Consider the following 19,909-nt stretch of genomic DNA (forward strand, 5'->3'; position numbering starts at 1 on the left):
AGTTTACAAACTTGGTATCGTTTAGGTACATACTATTAATTCTTAATTTATTTCATCCATTATCTTTTTTCTCTTTTTAAGCTTATTTTAATTATTTAGTAAAAATATTTAGACTTATTTTTATATTTGTGTATTTTAAACTTAAGACTTGATAGGATATTGGGTAAAGGCCTCCTCCAATTTGTTTCATTCTTGTCTGTCTTTACATATACTGTTTGTGTCTCTTTTTAATTGGAGGGTTGTGGTCGCTGTCCCCACGGTGACCAGCCGGCTTGGGGAACTTTAATGTTTCTTCTTTCTTTTTCTTTTTTCGTTTACTAATATGGTACCTAAAATGCACACGTATAAACTTACCAATTTTTCCCGAAACTCCGTGTAAGTATAAAGATACGAGTAAGATAAAGTTCTGTTAACTTTAGCTTTTAACAGAAGTCTTTCTTAAACGTTGGTAGTGCCTATACTTACCTTTCTTTGCACAATTAAGACGAAACAGGAGCTGAGATTTAAATATTTTAGGTAAATATACCCGTTTCGCTAACGGAAGCGGCTCCTAAAACTAGTGCGATAAGGACAAGGTGAAAAATCCTGCGTAAAAATCTCAAAAATCGAGGTTTCGTACTCGACTGTTTCCTCCTCCAAAACTTAACCAATCGTAACCAAATTTAGAAATCTAAATGATTATGAAATTATCTGTGTCGGACCGTTTTGCTTTTTTGGCTAATTGATATCAGTTTTGAATACCATGCCTCTCATTGCGGCATAGTCAATTAGGCCATTTTGGCCATTTTTGAAGGGCTCTAGCGCCTTAAAAAACAAAAATATCAAAAAAATCACAACGGATATTGACAATAATTAATCTGTGTTGAATAAATCATTGCTCTAGCTTCAAAACCCACGGAGGAAACACTCAAGTACGTTTGTATGGAGAACTGACCACTCCTGTTGGCTCTTAAATATTTAATACTTAGGTACTGAGAACATTCCAACAGCTAAAATTAGTCAGAATTTTCATTCCTATCCGCGAGTCCTTACATGTCTTGTACTTACACTTATCCATACAATCAGGGTGCAGATCTATAGCTCAAAATCCCCAGTAGCAGTGATAAGCAATATAAGCATAATACTAGTATTCTACAGAGATATACGCGCGTTGTCGTCAGCAAAGCGTTAATAAGATTATCACCGTGAAATTGTTAACTCACAGTGATGTCACACTTGGCACGAAACCACATAGTACTCATTATTTGTTTACTCAGAGGATTGTGTTCAAATAAGAGCCATTTTGACTTTACTAGCTTTTGTATGAAGCTTCGCGTGAATGTCCAATCTCGGTACAATATGTTGTTAACTTTCCAGTGGTTAACGGCGACATACTGCTGTCATGAAGGAAAAATATAGGTTGGACGTTATTACGTAACAGAAAACTACACTTAAAAGCAATGAGAACAGGTCACTTTGTATTCAAAATAAAACCAATTAAGTCGCACATAAGTTTTTGGCAAAAATTTCATTTTTAGGGTTCCGTAGCCAAATGGCAAAAAACGGAACCCTTATAGATTCGTCATGTCTGTCTGTCTGTCTGTCCGTCTGTCCGTCTGTCTGTCCGTCCGTATGTCACAGCCACTTTTCTCCGAAACTATAAGAACTATACTGTTGAAACTTGGTAAGTAGATGTATTCTGTGAACCGCATTAAGATTTTCACACAAAAATAGAAAAAAAACAATAAATTTTTGGGGTTCCCCATACTTCGAACTGAAACTCAAAAAATTTTTTTTCATCAAACCCATACGTGTGGGGTATCTATGGATAGGTCTTCAAAAATGATATTGAGGTTTCTAATATCATTTTTTTCTAAACTGAATAGTTTGCGCGAGAGACACTTCCAAAGTGGTAAAATGTGTCCCCCCCCCCCCCTGTAACTTCTAAAATAAGAGAATGATAAAACTAAAAAAAATATATGATGTACATTACCATGTAAACGTCCACCGAAAATTGGTTTGAACGAGATCTAGTAAGTAGTTTTTTTTTATACGTCATAAATCGCCTAAATACGGAACCCTTCATGGGCGAGTCCGACTCGCACTTGGCCGCTTTTTTGGTACAAGCTTTTATCGCTGACTGTACTTTTCTTACGACAGACAACTAATACTCATCGAGACAATAGGGATGTTGACATGAATCGCGAATATACGAGGGGCGTTCAAAATATTCTCGGTATTGATATCTTACGACCTCTTCTAAAATTTCTTTCGTTACTGGCCGCTAAGGTTTATTCATTGACATTAAAAAAAAGTATAATTCGAACCGAGATAGTCTTTTGTTTTTCTGCAATTGCTGAACAAACATGAACATCATGTGCGAATTGACAATGTTAACTAAATTAGAACATCGATGCGTGATAAAATTCTTGACAAAACAGGGTAAAAATCAAAAAACCATAAAAGAGGAAATGGATTGTGTTTACCGTGAGTCTGCTCCTTCTTTATCTACCATTCAAAAGTGGTCAAGCGAGTTTAAACGCGGAAGGGAGAGTATTGAAGATGACCCTAGACCTGGCCGGCCTGTAGTAGCTACTTCACAAGAAAATATTGATAAAGTGGAAAAACTTATATTGGAAGATGGTCGAGTGAAGGTAAAATCTATAGCACAAGTAACCAATCTCTCTATTGGTACCGTACATGATATTATACATGATCATCTTAATATGTCAAAAGTAAGTGCAAGATGGGTTCCGCGAATGCTGACTCGGCTTCAAAAAGACATGCGTGTAGCTTGTTGTTCCGATTTTATTGACCTGTGCGGTGAAAATCCTGATGAGGTGCTGCAAAGAATAGTTACTGGAGATGAAACCTGGGTTCATCATTATGACCCAGAGAGTAAACAAGAGTCCATGCAGTGGCACATTAAGGGTTCAGCTCATCCCAAGAAGTTCAAGGTCATCCCTTCAGCTGGCAAGGTCATGGCCACGATATTTTGGGATTGTGAAGGAGTATTACTAATCGATTATAAAGAAAAAGGTGTAAATATCACAGGACAGTACTACGCTAACATTCTACGTCAATTAAAGGATGTAATTAAAGAAAAGAGGCGAGGAAAGTTAACCAAAGGTATTCTGCTTCTGCATGACAACGCCCCCGTCCATACTGCTCATATTGCCAAGGCAGCTATTGTTGAATGTGGGTTTAAAACTGTTACTCACCCACCGTATAGTCCGGACTTAGCCCCCAGCGACTTCTTTTTGCTCCCCAATCTTAAAAAGGATCTGCGTGGAAATAAATTTTCTGACGATGAAGCATTGAAGGCGGCAGTGGAGGAGCATTTTTACACGAAAGATAAAAAATATTTTTACGAGGGATTAAAAAAAATAATTGATCGATCTTTTAAGTGTATGAACATAGGGGGGGAGTATATTGAAAAATAAAAATATCAAACTTTTCGTACTTGTTTGTTTTCATTCTCATACCGAGAATATTTTGAACACCCCTCGTATAACATGTTATGTTTTTACCATAGCAGGGAATATTAGAACGCGGAAAATCATATTTTGCAAGTGTAAATATGCGTAATAAATTAATTAAAAATAATCAAAAGTATTTAAAATAATGCCCAGTATCACGTGACTGCAAACGCCAATCGGAGCGCGTGACGTAATCACAGTGGAATCACCAAAGACAAGTTATAAAACCTGCCTAAGTGTCTACAGATTATCGTACCGAAACGCGATCTTGGTGCGGTGCGGCGCACGAATCGATAGTGTGTAAGGTGGTGCGTTAAGGACGCAGCTATAAGTTAGAGCGAGAAAGAAGGTCGCTGTCCGATGCGGTAGTGTGTTAAGGCTTTAAAAAAAAATTGTCAGTTGCCATATAAAGAATTTAAAAAAATGACTGACAGCAGTTTGTTTAAAACGCCGTTACGTCATCAAGGTCACGTGACAGTTTGGAGCGTTTAGGCGCGAAATTTAAACACGAAACTTATTATACATGTTTTTTAATTCAAAATTAATGAATATATTTTTTCTATATTTTTTTCTGTAATTATTACGTGTCTATATACAAAATGAAACCAGTTCCAAAAAATTGTCAACATCCCTATTCTAAAAATCCCTAACACAATTAGTATCAAAATAATATGAGTGCCGTATCGCTTCGGGGCGGTCTATGGTCCTACACTACCAAAACGTAATACCTATCTAGAATATCAGTGACATTAAATTTGAACCTTAATACTATGACGATACCGGTTGTTTTTCAATATGAATGTTGTACTGGCACGTGCTAACGCTCGAGCTGGCGGGTTTGCGATAATAGAGACAATGGCCTTTGTTTGAAAGATTATGGTTCGAAGCGAAAAGTTCACCTCAGAAGAGCCATACTATAACTTTATTTTTGTTTTTCTAGTATACTGGCAGGTAGCGTTAGTGCCTTAACATTGCTTTTATATTTTTATCTATATATATAAATGCAAGTGTCCTGACTGACTGACTGACTGACTGACTGACTGACTGACTGATTCATCAACGCAGAGCCGAAACTACAAAAGCTAGAAAGTTGAAATTTGCACACTAGGTTGAATTTATAAAGTGTACAAGAGATAAGAAGCGATTTTGAAAAATTCAATCCGTAAGGGGGTTAAAAAGGGGATGAAAGGTTGTATGGGGTGCAAGTTTTATTTTAAGCTAGGAATTTGAAACTTTGTAAAAATGTAGTATATTAAAAAATAAGAAAACTAATTTCTGCGTTTTTGAAAATTCATCCCCCAAGGTGGTGAAAAAGGGGTTGAAAGTTTGTATAGAGATCAAATATTTTTGTGAGTGCTGGACTTGTAACTTTGTATATGGGGATATTATTATAAGACGGGAAAAGTAATTTCAGCGTTTTTGAAAATTCATCCCCTAACAGGGTTAAAAAGGGGTTGAAAATTTGAATCTATTACAAATGCTTTGAAACTTCTTAGAAAGGCATAATAGCCGATGACAAAAAAAGTAATTGCGACGTTTTAGGTAATTCAACCCCTAAGGGGGTAAAAAAGGGGATGAAACTTTGTCCTGGGGTGCAAATTTTATTTTAAGCTAGGACCTTGAAACTTCGTAAAAAGGTATTAAATTAAAAAACAAGAAAACTAATTTCAGCGTTTTCAAAAATTCATCCCCGAAGGTGGTGAAAAAGGGGTTGAAAGTTTGTATGGAGATCAAATATTTTTGTGAGTGTGGGACTTGAAACTTTGTATATGGGTATATTATTATAAGACAGGAAAAGTAATTTCAGCGTTTATGAAAATTCATCCCCTAACAGGGTTAAAAAGGGGTTGAAAATTTGAATCCATTACAAATGCTTTGAAACTTCTTAGAAAGGCATAATAGCCGATTACAAAAAAAAGTAATTGCGACGTTTTAGGAAATTCAACCCCTAAGGGGGTAAAAAAGGGGATGAAACTTTGTCTTGGGGTGCAAATTTTATTTTAAGCTAGGACCTTGAAACTTTGCAAAAAGGTATTAAATTAAAAAACAAGAAAACTAATTTCAGCGTTTTTAAAAATTCATCCCCCGAGGTGGTGAAAAAGGGGTTGAAAGTTTGTACGTAGATAAAATATTTTTGAGAGTGCGGGACTTGAATCTTTGTATAAAGCCATATTATTAGAACTCAAGAAAAGTAATTCCAGCGTTTTTAAAAATTCATCTGTTAAAAGGGTTAAAAAGGGGATGAGAGGTTGGGTTCAAGATTTATTTTAAGCTAGGAATTTGAAACTTTGTAAAAATGTATTATATAAAAAAATAAGAAAACGAATTTCAGCGTTTTCGAAAATTCATCCCCCAAGGAGGAGGTGAAAAAGGGGTTGAAAGTTTGTATGGAGATCAAATATTTTGGTGAGTGTGGGACTTTAAACTTTGTATATGGGTATATTATTATAAGACAGGAAAAGTAATTTCAGCGTTTTTAAAAATTCATCCCCTAACAGGGTTAAAAAGGGCTTGAAAGATTGAATCCATTACAAATGCTTTGAAACGTTTTAGAAAGGCATAATAGCCGATTGCAAAAAAAAGGAATTGCGACGTTTTAGGACATTCAACCCATAAGGGAGTAAAAAAGGGGATGAAACTTTGTCTTAAGGTCCAAATTTTATTTTAAGCTAGGACCTTGAAACTTCGCAAAAAGGTATTAAATTAAAAAACAATAAAACTAATTTCAGCGTATTTAAAAATTCATCCCTCGAGGTGGTGAAAAAGGGGTTGAAAATTTGTACGGAGATCAAATATTTTTTAGAGTGCGGGACTTGAATCTCACTCAAGAAAAGTCATTTCAGCGTTTTTAAAAATTCAACCCTTAAAAGGGTTAAAAAGGGGTTGAAAGATTGTATAGGGTTTAAATTTTATTTTAAGCTACGAATTTGTAACTTCGTAAAAAGTTATTTCATTAAAAGAGAAGAAAACTAATGTCAGCGTTTTTCAACATTCAACATTTAAGGTGGTGAAAAAGGGGTTGAAAATTTGTATGGAGGTCAAAATTTTTTGTAAGTGCGGGACTTGAATCTTTGTATAATGACATATTATTAGAATACGTAAAAAGTCATTTCAGCGTTTTTAAAAATTCATCCCCTATAAGGGTCCAAAAGGGGTTGAAAGTTTGTATAGGGTTCAAATTTGATTTAAAGCTAGGAACTTGAAACTTCGTAAAAAGGTATTTTATTAAAAAACAAGAAAACCTTTTCAGCGTTTTTAAAAATTCATCCCTCGAGGAGGTGAAAAAGGGGTTGAAAGTTTGTATGGAGATGAAATATTTTTGAGAGTGCGGGACTTAAATCTTTGTATAAAGCCATATTATTAGAACACAAGAAAACTAATTTCAGCGTTTTTAAAAATTCATCCCATGACAGGGTTATAAAGGGGTTGAAAGATTGTATAGGTTATAATTTTATTTAAAGCTAGGAACTTGAAGCTGAAGCTTCGTAAAAAGGTAATTTATTAAGAGAAAAGAAAACTAATTTCAGAGTCTTTGATAATTCATCCCCCAAGGTGGTGAAACGGGGGTCGAAAATTTGTATGGAACCAAAATATTTATTTGAGTGCGGGACTTGAATCGTTGTATAAAGGCATATTATTACAATACAAGAAAAGTAATTTCAGCGTTTTTAAAAATTCATCCCCTAAAAGTTTAAACATGGGTTGAGAGTTGGTAGAGGGTTCAAATTTTATTTAAAGCTATGAACTTCAAATTTCGTAAATAAAGATAAGATAAAGATAAAAGATAGTTTATTCAAGTAGGTATACGTTACAATGCGCTTATGAACGTCAAATAAAGCTAGGTAGACCGGCTCCAACCCTACACCTCTGCCCCGAGAAGATTTGAATCCCCCCTCAATTGGAGGAGGGTATAGGTAGTTAGGTAGTAGATTTTATTAAATAGTGGACTTGAAAATCTTCTGGGGGTTGAGAGAGATTATAATCGAGAACAATTTTATTCAGTTAGGGGCTTGAAACTTCGTAGCCAGGTTGTGAAAGACAAATCTCATGCGTTGTATAATAATTAACAAATGATTAACCGTCCCTACTGCTATCTTTTGCTGCATAATGTTCTAAGCTAATGTAGAATTTATAACCACCAATATACAAATCCACGCGTACGAAGTCGCGGGCAACAGCTAGTCTTCTATATATATAAATGCAAGTGTCCTGACTGACTGACTGACTGACTGATTCATCAACGCAGAGCCGAAACTACAAAAGCTAGAAAGTTGAAATTTGCACACTAGGTTGCATTTGTAAAGTGTACAAGAGATAAGAAGCGATTTTGAAAAATTCAACCCCTAAGGGGGTTAAAAAGGGGATGAAAGGTTGTATGGGGTTCAAGGTTTAGTTTAAGCTAGGAATTTGAAACTTTGTGAAAATGTATTATATTAAAAAACAAGAAAACAAATTTCAGCGTTTTCAAAAATTCATCCCCCAAGGTGGTGAAAAAGGGGTTGAAAGTTTGTATGGAGATCAAATATTTTTGTGAGTATGGGACTTGAAACTTTGTATATGGGTATATTATTATAAGACAGGAAAAGTAATTTCAGCGTTTTTGAAAATTCATCCCCTAACAGGGTTAAAAAGGGGTTGAAAGTTTGAATCCATTACAAATGCTTTGAAACTTCTTAGAAAGGCATAATAGCCGATTACAAAAAAAGTAATTGCGACGTTTTAGGAAATTCAACCCCTAAGGGGGTAAAAAAGGGGATGAAACTTTGTCTTGGGGTGCAAATTTTATTTTAAGCTAGGACCTTGAAACTTCGCAAAAAGGTATTAAATTAAAAAACAAGTAAACTAATTTCAGCGTTTTTAAAAATTCATCCCCCGAGGTGGTGAAAAAGAGGTTGAAAGTTTGTACGGAGATCAAATATTATTAAGAGTGCGGGACTTGAGTCTTTGTATAAAGCCATATTATTAAAACTCAAGAAAAGTAATTTCAGCGTTTTTAAAAATTCATCCCTTAAAAGGGTTAAAAAGGGGATGAAAGGTTATATGGGGTTCAAGATTTATTTTAAGCTAGGAATTTGAAACTTTGTAAAAATTTATTATATTAAAAAATAAGAAAACTAATTTCAGCGTTTTCGAAAATTCATCCCCCAAGGTGGTGAAAAAGGGGTTGAAATTTTGTATGGAGATCAAATATTTTTGTGAGTGTGTGACTTTAAACTTTGTATATGGGTATATTAATATAAGACAGGAATAGTAATTTCAGCGTTTTTAAAAATTCATCCCCTAACAGGGTTAAAAAGGGGTTGAAAGTTTGAATCCATTACAAATGCTTTGAAACTTTTTAGAAATGCATAATAGCCGATTGCAAAAAAAGGAATTGTGACGTTTTAGGAAATTCAACCCCTAAGGGGGTAAAAAAGGGGATGAAACTTTGTCTTGGGGTGCAAATTTTATTTTAAGCTAGGACCTTGTAACTTCGCAAAAAGGTATTAAATTAAAAAACAACAAAACGAATTTCAGTGTTTTTAAAAATTCATCCCCCGAGGTGGTGAAAAAGGGGTTGAAAGTTTGTACGGAGATCAAATATTTTTTAGAGTGCGGGTCTTGAATCTTTGTATAAAGCCATATTATTAATTCTCAAGAAAAGTAATTTCAGCGTGTTCAAAAATTCATCCCTTAAAAGGGTTAAAAAGGGGTTGAAAGATTGTATAGGGTTTAAATTTTATTTTAAGCTACGAATTTGTAACTTCGTAAAAAGTTATTTCATTAAAAGAGAAGAAAACTAATGTTAGCGTTTTTTAAAATTCAACATTTAAGGTGGTGAAAAAGGGGTTGAAAATTTGTATGGAGGTCAATATTTTTTGTAAGTACGGGACTTGAATCTTTGTATAATGACATATTATTAGAATACGAGAAAAGTAATTTCAGCGTTTTTAAAAATTCATACCCTACCCTACCCCATACCCTATATACCCTATGAGGGTCCAAAAAGGGGTTGAAAGTTTGTATAGGGTTCAAATTTTATTTAAAGCTAGGAACTTCGTAAAAAGGTATTTTATTAAAAAACAAAAAAAAAAACCTATTCAGCGTTTTTAAAAATTCATCCCCCGAGGAGGTGAAAAAGGGGTTGAAAGTTTGTATGGAGATCAAATATTTTTGAGAGTGCGAGACTTAAATCTTTGTGGTCGTTTCTCAAAAAGTTGGCACCGCCAGGTTAAAATTTATGTTTTTCAAAAATTATGCATTTTCGCATTTTTTTTTATTGAGATCGTTAAAGGCAACTTAAACTATTAGAAAATGTGAAAGGGAAGCAATTCCTTCAATTAGTTTAGAAGATATAGGCGTTTGAAAATTCAGGTGAATGACATCAAGGACAGGTGAAAGATATTTTGTCCCCAGGTTATCGATAGTAGAAGCAGGTTATCGAGAAATAAGTACAAATTCCACTGAAAATATTGACAGGTTATCGAGAGGCTCCATTAACCTGTGTCCGTTGACGTTAACCTGGTTTCTTGTCATCATTCACCTGAAATGAGTGTCATTCACCTGTCCATCACATAATTTTTAATGCCTTCTAAAAATAATCGAAAAATGTGTCATTTTCTATAAAAAGGGACCTTATTGTCCACTACGATGATTACAATAGTAGGTTAAAATTTTGGATGGCAGGACTTGGGAGGGCAGTACCCAAGATAGAGCTGATGCTGAACCCTCGCCGTACCTAGTGGAACTCAGGTTTGGTGCAACATAGACACACGCTGTTTTGGTCATCCAACACGTCTTAATGAGCACTTGGAAGAGCAGTACCCAAGATAGAGCTGATGATGAACCCTCGCAGTACCTAGTTAGTTCATATTTTTGTCTTATTACGTGTTATTTATCGATATTAAATATATATTTATTTGTTTTGTTTATCTATGTCCAGCCATAGCAGTGCCTCTGATCTTGATAATTTCGTGTCATTCTCTTCAGGTGAAAGTGTTACTGACGACAGTTTTAAGAGCTTGCCACCATCACTCCATGATTTACTTAGCTCGGAATTCAGTGACGTTAGTAAAAATTTTAATTGCGCACTACAGTGACTTGATCGCGACGTTTGACTTAAAAAATATTCATGCGGTACTAGTTTCGGAATCCTGGCTTAAACCCTGTCTGCCTTCCACCTCTTTTTCTTTGCCTGGTTTCCACCTGATACGTCACGATCGCTTGGGCAGAGGTGGCGGTGGAGTTGCCATCTATCTACGATCTCACATCCCCTTTTCCATTATAGTCACGTCGGCACACTCTCCTTCCTCAGACACCGCTGAGTATCTTTTTCTTGACATCTCTGTCTCCCATACGAAGCTTCTCCTTGGGGTGTTCTACTCCCCATCACTTACTATCAATTATTTCGCTTCTCTTGAAAAACTTATTGAAGATCTCATGCCATCTTATGACCACCACATTATAATGGGGGATTTTAATACCTGCCTCCGCAGAGACGACCATCGGTCGCGGTCTCTTAAATCTCTGGCACATGCCTGTAAATTGAATATCCTCCCTTCTGGCCCTACGCACCACTTTCCAAATTGTACTCCGTCTCTTCTTGACCTTACTCTCACGTCCTCGGTTTCTCATGTCGCCAAGCATGGCCAGCATCCTGCTGATGCTTTCTCATATCATGACCTTCTTTTCCTATCTTATAAAGTAAGACCTCCTAAGCCTAAAGTACTTCTCCAACGCAATTTTGGTAGGATGGATGTAGCTAAGCTTCGTGAAAGCGCATCAGTAATTGACTGGGATGTTGTCTCTAGAGCTGCTTCTGTTGATGACCAGGTGTCACGTTTTAATTCCTTATTGACCCAGCTCTATGACGAGCACGCCCCAGTCCGCTCGATTAAGGTGAAGCATCTTCCTGCTCCTTGGCTTACTGAGGAAATCAAGGCACTATTAGGGAAAAAGAACTCTGCGAAATCTAGGTACAAGTCGAACCCCACTGATGCTAACAAGGCTCGCTACCATGCCCTACGTAACCGCTGTAGTACCATCTGTCGCGATGCCCAGCGACGCCATATCCACCAGTCTGCTGAAAATGGTGACCCGGCGAAAGTTTGGAAATTTCTTAAGTCGCTAGGAGTTAGAAAGTCTCAACAGAACTGTCCTAGGGATACTAACTTCAATCAGCTTAACAAGCATTTCTCTACTTCTGCTGAGTTTAGTGGCCCTGATAAAGTTAAGACTCTAAAATACCTCTCTTCTCTTCCAACTCCTGACTCGTCTCCTTTCTGTCTTGCTCCTTTTACCGACAGTGATATTAAGAAGAGCGTACTGTCCATAGCGTCTAATGCCGTTGGAGTCGATTGTGTTAGCCGTAAAATGATCCTCCCTCTCCTTGACCAACTTACTCCCGTTATTTCCGTTATTCTTAACAATTCAGTTTCCACCAGCTCCTTTCCTTCACTTTGGAAGGACGCCTGTATCGTTCCCATACCCAAAACGTCTAATCCTTCTTCATTTTCAGACTACCGTCCCATCTCAATTCTCCCTTTCCTGTCCAAAGTTCTTGAGCGTCTCGTTCACCAACAGCTTACCTCGTACCTTAACACACATGATCTTTTAAATCCCTTACAGTCTGGCTTCCGTTCTGGTCATAGTACGGCTACTGCACTCGTGAAGATCACTGACGACATCCGGGCGGGGATGAATGATCAACGGTGTTAACGCTGCTAGATTTTAGCAACGCGTTCAATTTTGATGTTCTCCTTGGAACACTACGCTGTCTTAATATATCTCCTGCGGTAGTCGGATGGTTTCGTAGTTACTTGAGTGGTCGTCGGCAGCGCATAAAGGTCGATGATTGTCTTTCTTCTTGGTCCAACACGTTGGCAGGCGTTCCGCAAGGCGGCGTGCTGTCTCCTTTGTTGTTCTCCATATTCATAAATTCAATTACTTCTAACCTAACTTCACATTATCACCTTTATGCCGACGATCTTCAGATTTACTCACAGGGCGTTATTGGCGAACTCACGTCTGCTATCCGTAAAGTGAATAGCGACTTAGATAAAATCTCAAATTGGAGTCGCAGTTTTGGCCTAAAAGTTAATCCGTCAAAGACACAGACTATTATAATAGGTAGCCCAAAACTGCTTCCCAGAATTGACTTTAACAACCTCTCACCTATTTACTTTAATGGCGTTTTAATTCCCTACTCGCAGAAGGTAAAAAACCTTGGCATCATTATGGATAGGACCTTATCGTGGGGTCCTCAGGTGGGCGAAGTCAGCAGGAAGATGTTCGCGGCAGTTGCTTCCCTCAGGAGATTACGAAACTTCCTTCCCATTCCTACTAGAATTGCCCTCGCACAAACTCTTCTCCTCCCTATTCTGGATTACGCTGACGTTGCTTATCTCGATCTCACTGAGGAGCAACTTAATAAGAGCGTATCCAAAATGTCTGCATTCGGTTTATATTTGGGCTACGCAAATATGACCATGTCTCCCACTTCCGGTCGCAGCTCAAGTGGCTCCCTATTCGCCTACGTCGTAACGCCCACGTTTTGTCACTTCTGTATTCCATTCTTTTTAACCCCGCAACTCCCCGCTATCTCAAAAACCGTTACAGCTATCTCCGTTCGGTTAGGTCCTCCCAGAATTTTCTTCTTTCTGTCCCGTCATCCTCGTCTAAATTCTATACTAATTCTTTCACTTTCCAATCTGTTCGACTATGGAATTCTCTGCCTGCAGACGTAAGGTGCGCCCAGTCTCCTAATTCTTTCAAGAGACTCGTTAAACTTCACTTTTTATCTGCTCCGTAATACTTTTACCTGTTTCCTTTTCCCTATAGCTGGCATATTTACACACACACATATATATATATATATATATATATATATATGTATATGTATGTATTTGTGTATGTATATGTATCTTATCTTATTTTATTTTTATTTGTGTTATACTGTTTTGTATTGTGTTTTTCTGTGCTAAAATTCTTATATTGAATATGAAACACCAACTGACATGACATAAATTTATTAATTTCCGCTACCTAAAGGTTGTCTGGAAGAGATCGCTTTTTAGCGATACGACCGCCTGTTGTTTAACCTCTTCTTCCTGTATTATCCGTATTGTTTTCTGTAATGAGGTGTGCAATAAAGAGTATTTGTATTGTATTGTATTGTATTACAAATTAAAGATATATATTTGATACAGTTTTAACACCCCCTGGCACTGATTAAAATAACCGACTTGGTTTCACATTACATCTCAAAACTTTTTTGTAGTAGAAGCGTTGCGAGACTTGCGCCATTTTACATGTAATGTTTTTGATGAGATTATATGTTTTCCGAGCAAAGCTCGGTCTCCCAGATACGATATTATACTGTGAGAAATTGAAGAAACTGAGGAACAATGTATTTTAAGAGGGCATTATTTTTCTGCGTACTTACGAATAACATAGTCGCACCAGTGACCGACAGGGCACCAGTAATCCGATACTTAAATTTTTATCCTAATTCGGCAACACTCTGTAGCTACAGTACAAAAGAAGATTATAAAAACATTATCTTTTATTTTTTAAATCATACACTACAGCATTCTCAATTTAAGGCATTGTAGTCATCAAATATGAATATATTCATTTCTATTAGCACACGCTACATAATAAATATTCACGGAAAGACGAGTAAATGAATATTATACAATCAATTTGGTGATTTGTCGTTTTGACGGACTGTTAATTTTTAGGGTTCCGTACCCAAAGGGTAAAAAGCGGCCAAGTGCGAGTCGGACTCGCCCATGAAGGGTTCCGTATTTAGGCGATTTATGACGTATTAAAAAAAACTACTTGCTAGATCTCGTTCAAACCAATTTTCGGTGGAAGTTTACATGGTAATGTACATCATATATTTTTTTTAGTTTTATCATTCTCTTATTTTAGAAGTTACAGGGGGGGGGGGACACACATTTTACCACTTTGGAAGTGTCTCTCGCGCAAACTATTCAGTTTAGAAAAAAATGATATTAGAAACCTCAATATCATTTTTGAAGACCTATCCATAGATACCCCACACGTATGGGTTTGATGAAAAAAAAAATTTGAGTTTCAGTTCGAAGTATGGGGAACCCCAAAAAATTATTGTTTTTTTTTCTATTTTTGTGTGAAAATCTTAATGCGGTTCACAGAATACATCTACTTACCAAGTTTCAACAGTATAGTTCTTATAGTTTCGGAGAAAAGTGGCTGTGATATACGGACGGACAGACAGACAGACATGACGAATCTATAAGGGTTCCGTTTTTTGCCATTTGGCTACGGAACCCTAAAAAACGGGACCCTATTACTAAGACTCCGCTGTCCGTCCAACCGTCCGTCCGTCTGTCACCAGGCTGTATCTCACGAACCGTGATAGCTAGACAGTTGAAATTTTCACAGATGATGTGTTTCTGTTGCCGCTATAACAACAAATACTAAAAACAGAATAAAATAAAGATTTAAGTGGGGCTCCCATACAACAAACGTGATTTTTGACCGAAGTTAAGCAACGTCGGGCGGGGTCAGTACTTGGATGGGTGACCGTTTTTTTGCTTGTTTTGCTCTATTTTTTGTTGACGGTGCGGAACCCTCCGTGCGCGAGTCCGACTCGCACTTGGCCGGTTTTTTAAACAGTTACGTCATTATCTAATAACGTTATTTAAATTTAAACATAATTCGTGACAGCTAGTGTCCTTTATAATGAGATGACATCATTTTTTGTAAGGATTAATGAGAATTGTAAACAGATTACGCAGATGACTACTGTAAGGTAGGTACTTCCTCTTTGAAGTCCTATAGACAAAATTCATAATAATATCTGGAAGACCGAGCTTTGGTCGTAAAACATGGTAAAACTCAAAAATGCACGACGACTTAAAACTTATTACATGTAATGTTTTTGATGGGATATATTTTTCACATTAGTCTATCTAGGCTGCAATTTGAATCGAGAAGATAAATCCTTATCTTAATGATAAGAGTAAGATATCCATCTTACTCTGTAGGGCAAGTCAGTTGTAAATCAAATTCTGCGCATGACATCGTAATGGGCACCGTATGGGTATACGCATGACACTAACGACTTGATTGACACCACAAAGACCGATATCTTGCCGATATCGCATGTGCTCTCATCAATATGCAAGCAATAATCGTCTTTAATGTTATGCACGGCTATCGTAAATTCCGCTAAGGTACCGTTAAAGCCAAGGTGACTGCTACGACCTAGGTCTTAGTCATTTTTCATTGTGGTTATAAATCATATCGTCGTCATCACTCATCACAGGTACAAAACAAAATGATAAACTCATCGATAATTTGACGTGGCTTTGTGGTAAAATGAACCATTTAAATCCTTATTTTATGGTCTCAGATTTTGCTTGATATTTTAAAATGCAAATCGATAAATAACTTGAAACCTAAACAGCCCTAGTAGCACGGTTGCATTTTTATCATTTATCACCATGCCTGTCACGTTCTAACAAGTATGTAAGTGCGAAAGTGACGGGCTTAGTGATAGTGGATAAAAAATGGAACCGTGCTGAGCCCGCAGGTCTACCTACCTTCCTGAATGATGCTTTAAATTTTAAATTATATGAATTCGCTAGTGACCTATATAAATTAGATATCTAAATCTCTTCGGTGATTTAGGAATTCCGCCTAATCTGCAAGTATTTAAACGAGACAAGTGCTATGTTATAGTCTGTCAAACAACTTTGTCAGTAGAAAAAGACGCGAAATCCAAATTTTCTACGATAACCTTTCGCGGCTACATTTTTTAAATTTGCAGCTTATTTCTATTGACGTAAATGGCTTGACAGGTTATAGTTCCGTTTTTCTAACAATCATTGAAATTTGACGGCTTAGTAACCCTTAACAATTAACTTGTGTATTTTATAATCGTGATAATTGTCGACAGCGAATGCGTCCACGACGAGAGGACGAAGAAGACGGAGTGGTCGTGCGAGCGCGACGCGTGCCTGATAAGCGCCGACGTGGTGTACGGCGTGAACCAGCCCGGGCTGGGCTGGCGCGCCTACAACTACTCGCAGTTCTACGGGAAGAAGCTCAGGGACGGGCTCACTTACAAGCTGGGTGAGTACGGGCTACACCTACATACTTATATAGAATAGGATGTGCTTATTCGTAAGCACAAAATACAGAAGAGAAAAGTATACATAATTTTTAAGAAAAAAAGACCGACTTCTATGCGGCCCGGTGAAAGATTATTGTAGATGGTGCGCTATGTAGAAAAGGAGGTAAAACCACCCACTTTTCTAGTAGCATTTCGTTCTGTAAGGCTCGCAGTTCTAACCTAACCTAACCCACTTTTGTTCGGTTCTGTGAGGATAGCAGTTCAAACCTAACCTAACCCATTTAACGGCGCATGCGGTGCGGTGTACGGGGATTTGAGCGGGAGGGGTTTGGCCTCATCATACTTTATACCTACATTTTATAGTAGGTATAGTTTGTAGCTTTCTAATAGACCCCGAAGGCTAATCCTATTGTCTATTGTTAAGAAAAACCGCTCGTGCCACGTGCCACAACCACCTGCATAAAAAAGCGGCCAAGTGCGAGTCGGACTCGCCCATGAAGGGTTCCGTATTTAGGCGATTTATGACGTATAAAAAAAAACTACTTACTAGATCTCGTTCAAACCAATTTTCGGTGGAAGTTTACATGGTAATGTACATCATATATTTTTTTTAGTTTTATCATTCTCTTATTTTAGAAGTTACAGGGGGGGGGACACACATTTTACCACTTTGGAAGTGTCTCTCGCGCAAACTATTCAGTTTAGAAAAAAATGATATTAGAAACCTCAGTATCATTTTTGAAGACCTATCCATAGATATCCCACACGTATGGGTTTGTAGAAAAAAAAAAATTTGAGTTTCAGTTCGCAGTATGGGGAACCCCAAAAATTTATTGTTTTTTTTCTATTTTTGTGTGAAAATCTTAATGCGGTTCACAGAATACATCTACTTACCAAGTTTCAACAGTATAGTTCTTATAGTTTCGGAGAAAAGTGGCTGTGACATACGGACGGACAGACAGACGGACAGACGGACAGACAGACAGACAGACATGACGAATCTATAAGGGTTCCGTTTTTTGCCATTTGGCTACGGAACCCTAAAAATCGGTACTTCGGTTACTGAGTGCCGGCGAGTCGAACGCTACAGAACCAGTCTAAAATGTGTCATCGAGATGCGTAACAAAGGCGCGTTATCGGAGAGCGCACCTACACTGGTTTTTTGAGCGTTGGACTAGCCCGCGCTCAGGTGCCAAATAGAATAATTAGGACCCTTTTTTGCAGGTAAGTAGCACGTGCGGTTTTACTGGACAATAGACAATAGGATTAGCCTTCGGGGTCTATTAGAAAGCTACAAACTATAATCATAGTGGTTTATTTAGTTTAGGTATCATAGTGGTTTTCCGGGTCAAGGTCCGGGTCTGAGTCCGAGTCCGGGTCCGAGTCCGGGTCTGAGTTCAGATCCGAGTCCGAGTCCAGGTCCGGGTCCGGGTCCGAACCGGATCCGGGTACGAGTCCGGATCTGGATCCGAGTCCGGGTCCCAGTCCAAGTCAAAGTCGAAATTCGAAATCACCAAACGTGTACTATGCGTTGTTGAAGAGTTCTGTTCTGATCATCATCAGCAGTTCCAGTTCATCAAATGCGACAGTTTTTAATGTTAATGCTTTATTTTATGATGAAAATACAGAAAATTATATACGTGAGCCTTTAAGATTTGAGGAGTTCCCTCGATTTCTCATGGATCCCATCATCAGAACTTGAGCTTGACATAAATATGGCTTAAAAACTTAACTTGCTTAACAAACATAACGAAGAGGACAAATCGCCAAACGTGAACTATGCGTCGTTGAAGAGTTCCATTCTGATCATCATCAGCAGTTCCACTTCATCAAATGTCACGTTTTTGAATGTATATGCTTGATTTGTTGATAAAAACACAAAAATCACTATATGTATGCCTTTAAGATTTGAGGAGTTAGCTCGATTCCTCATGGATCCCATCATCAGAACTGGGTTTTGACAAAAACGGGACCAATCTGTATGCATATACATACAATCAAAAAAAGAATTTTCAAAATCGGTCCAGTAATGACGGAGATATGGAGTAACAAACATAAAAAAAAAAAAAAAAATATAATAAAAAAAAAACATACAACCGAATTGATAACCTCCTTCTTTGAGATTTGGAAGTCGGTTAAAAACAGAAAAACATACGAAGGAGAAAGTGCCGGTCAAACAATCACGATGAGTAACAAAAATTACATACAATATAAGTAAATTGAGTGAGTAATAAAGTAATAGAGCCTACCGAAAAGTGCTCAACAATTATATTGGTCTTAATCTCTGCCAAATAAACTACAATTCGTCACTCTGACGCTCTCTATGGCGGATTCCTCTTTCCCCTTCTCCACATCTAGCAAGTAAGAATCGGCATCTCAATCGAGAGCTCAGGAGTTGTAAGCCAAACGCTCTTGTGCTAAGCTGTACCTCCATCAGGCTGGTAAAACAAGCCACTGCGATTCTAAAATTGCCATGTTTTGTAGTCAACTTATTTAGTTCAAAAGCATTGTGTGTGGTCTACTGACCGTTAAAAATAAATATAACATAAAATCAGACCGCAGACATTACAATGACAACTACTGACGCCGCGACAAGGTTCTAATCGTGTCCCCACCCACGCAACGCTTTGTCGAGCCTTGTATAGCGTCATCCGTAATAATGACGCTCCTTGCTCCTTCACATATGTGGATTCTTTGAGACTTATGCCAACAACACAACTATACAGGGTAAGATACCTACTGGACATGGAATTGGAATGTCAATATTCTGTTCACCCTAACGTTGGCCGACCAGAAAGGTCAAGTCGTGACAACCGTGACTAAAACTGGTACAACTGTAGCTACACTAGAACACACTTAGCAGACAATATTTTAAGCCTTCCATATTTCAGTATTGGACAATAAGAATGAATGAATAGCTGTATATAAGGTGCCATCTAGAGATGTATATCTGAATTGTCCCTACAGTTCACCAACGATATGGTCATTTTAAGGTTCCATGGTCAAAATGGCAAAAACAATACCCCCCAAGTACCCCCATAATTTCATCATGTCCGCCTGTCTCTCAGTCCATATATCACAGCCGTTTTAGTCGAAAACTGGTATGTATAATGTAAGCTGATTAAGTATGACTCACGTTAGACCGGGCCGTGTCCGGGCCGGATCTTCCAGCGCTTCGTTATCTATGGAAAGCATCAAGTGATCACCTGTCACCTGTCATAGAAGCTCCGGCCCGGACACGGCCCGGTCCGCCCGGTCTAACGTGAGTTATTGCTTACTTTAGTTGTTGTTATTAAAATTCAAGAATATTTATTTACCTATAAAAATATTTGCAAAACTGGGCGAT

At 37.6% G+C, this 19,909-nt stretch overlaps 1 protein-coding gene across 1 annotated transcript in view; it reads left to right on the forward strand.

The window, feature by feature from the left end:
• The window catches only part of LOC134658144 (uncharacterized peptidase C1-like protein F26E4.3), a 108,625-nt gene that overhangs the window by 65,616 nt on the left and 23,100 nt on the right, over positions 1-19,909 (forward strand). The window contains exon 6 of the mRNA XM_063513753.1: positions 16,387-16,562. Coding sequence (XP_063369823.1) covers positions 16,387-16,562 — 176 coding nt within the window. The remainder of the gene's footprint in view (positions 1-16,386; positions 16,563-19,909) is intronic.

The sequence above is a fragment of the Cydia amplana genome, chromosome 21, assembly GCF_948474715.1.
Source record: "Cydia amplana chromosome 21, ilCydAmpl1.1, whole genome shotgun sequence".
In the NCBI taxonomy this organism is placed as follows: Eukaryota; Metazoa; Arthropoda; class Insecta; order Lepidoptera; family Tortricidae; genus Cydia; species Cydia amplana.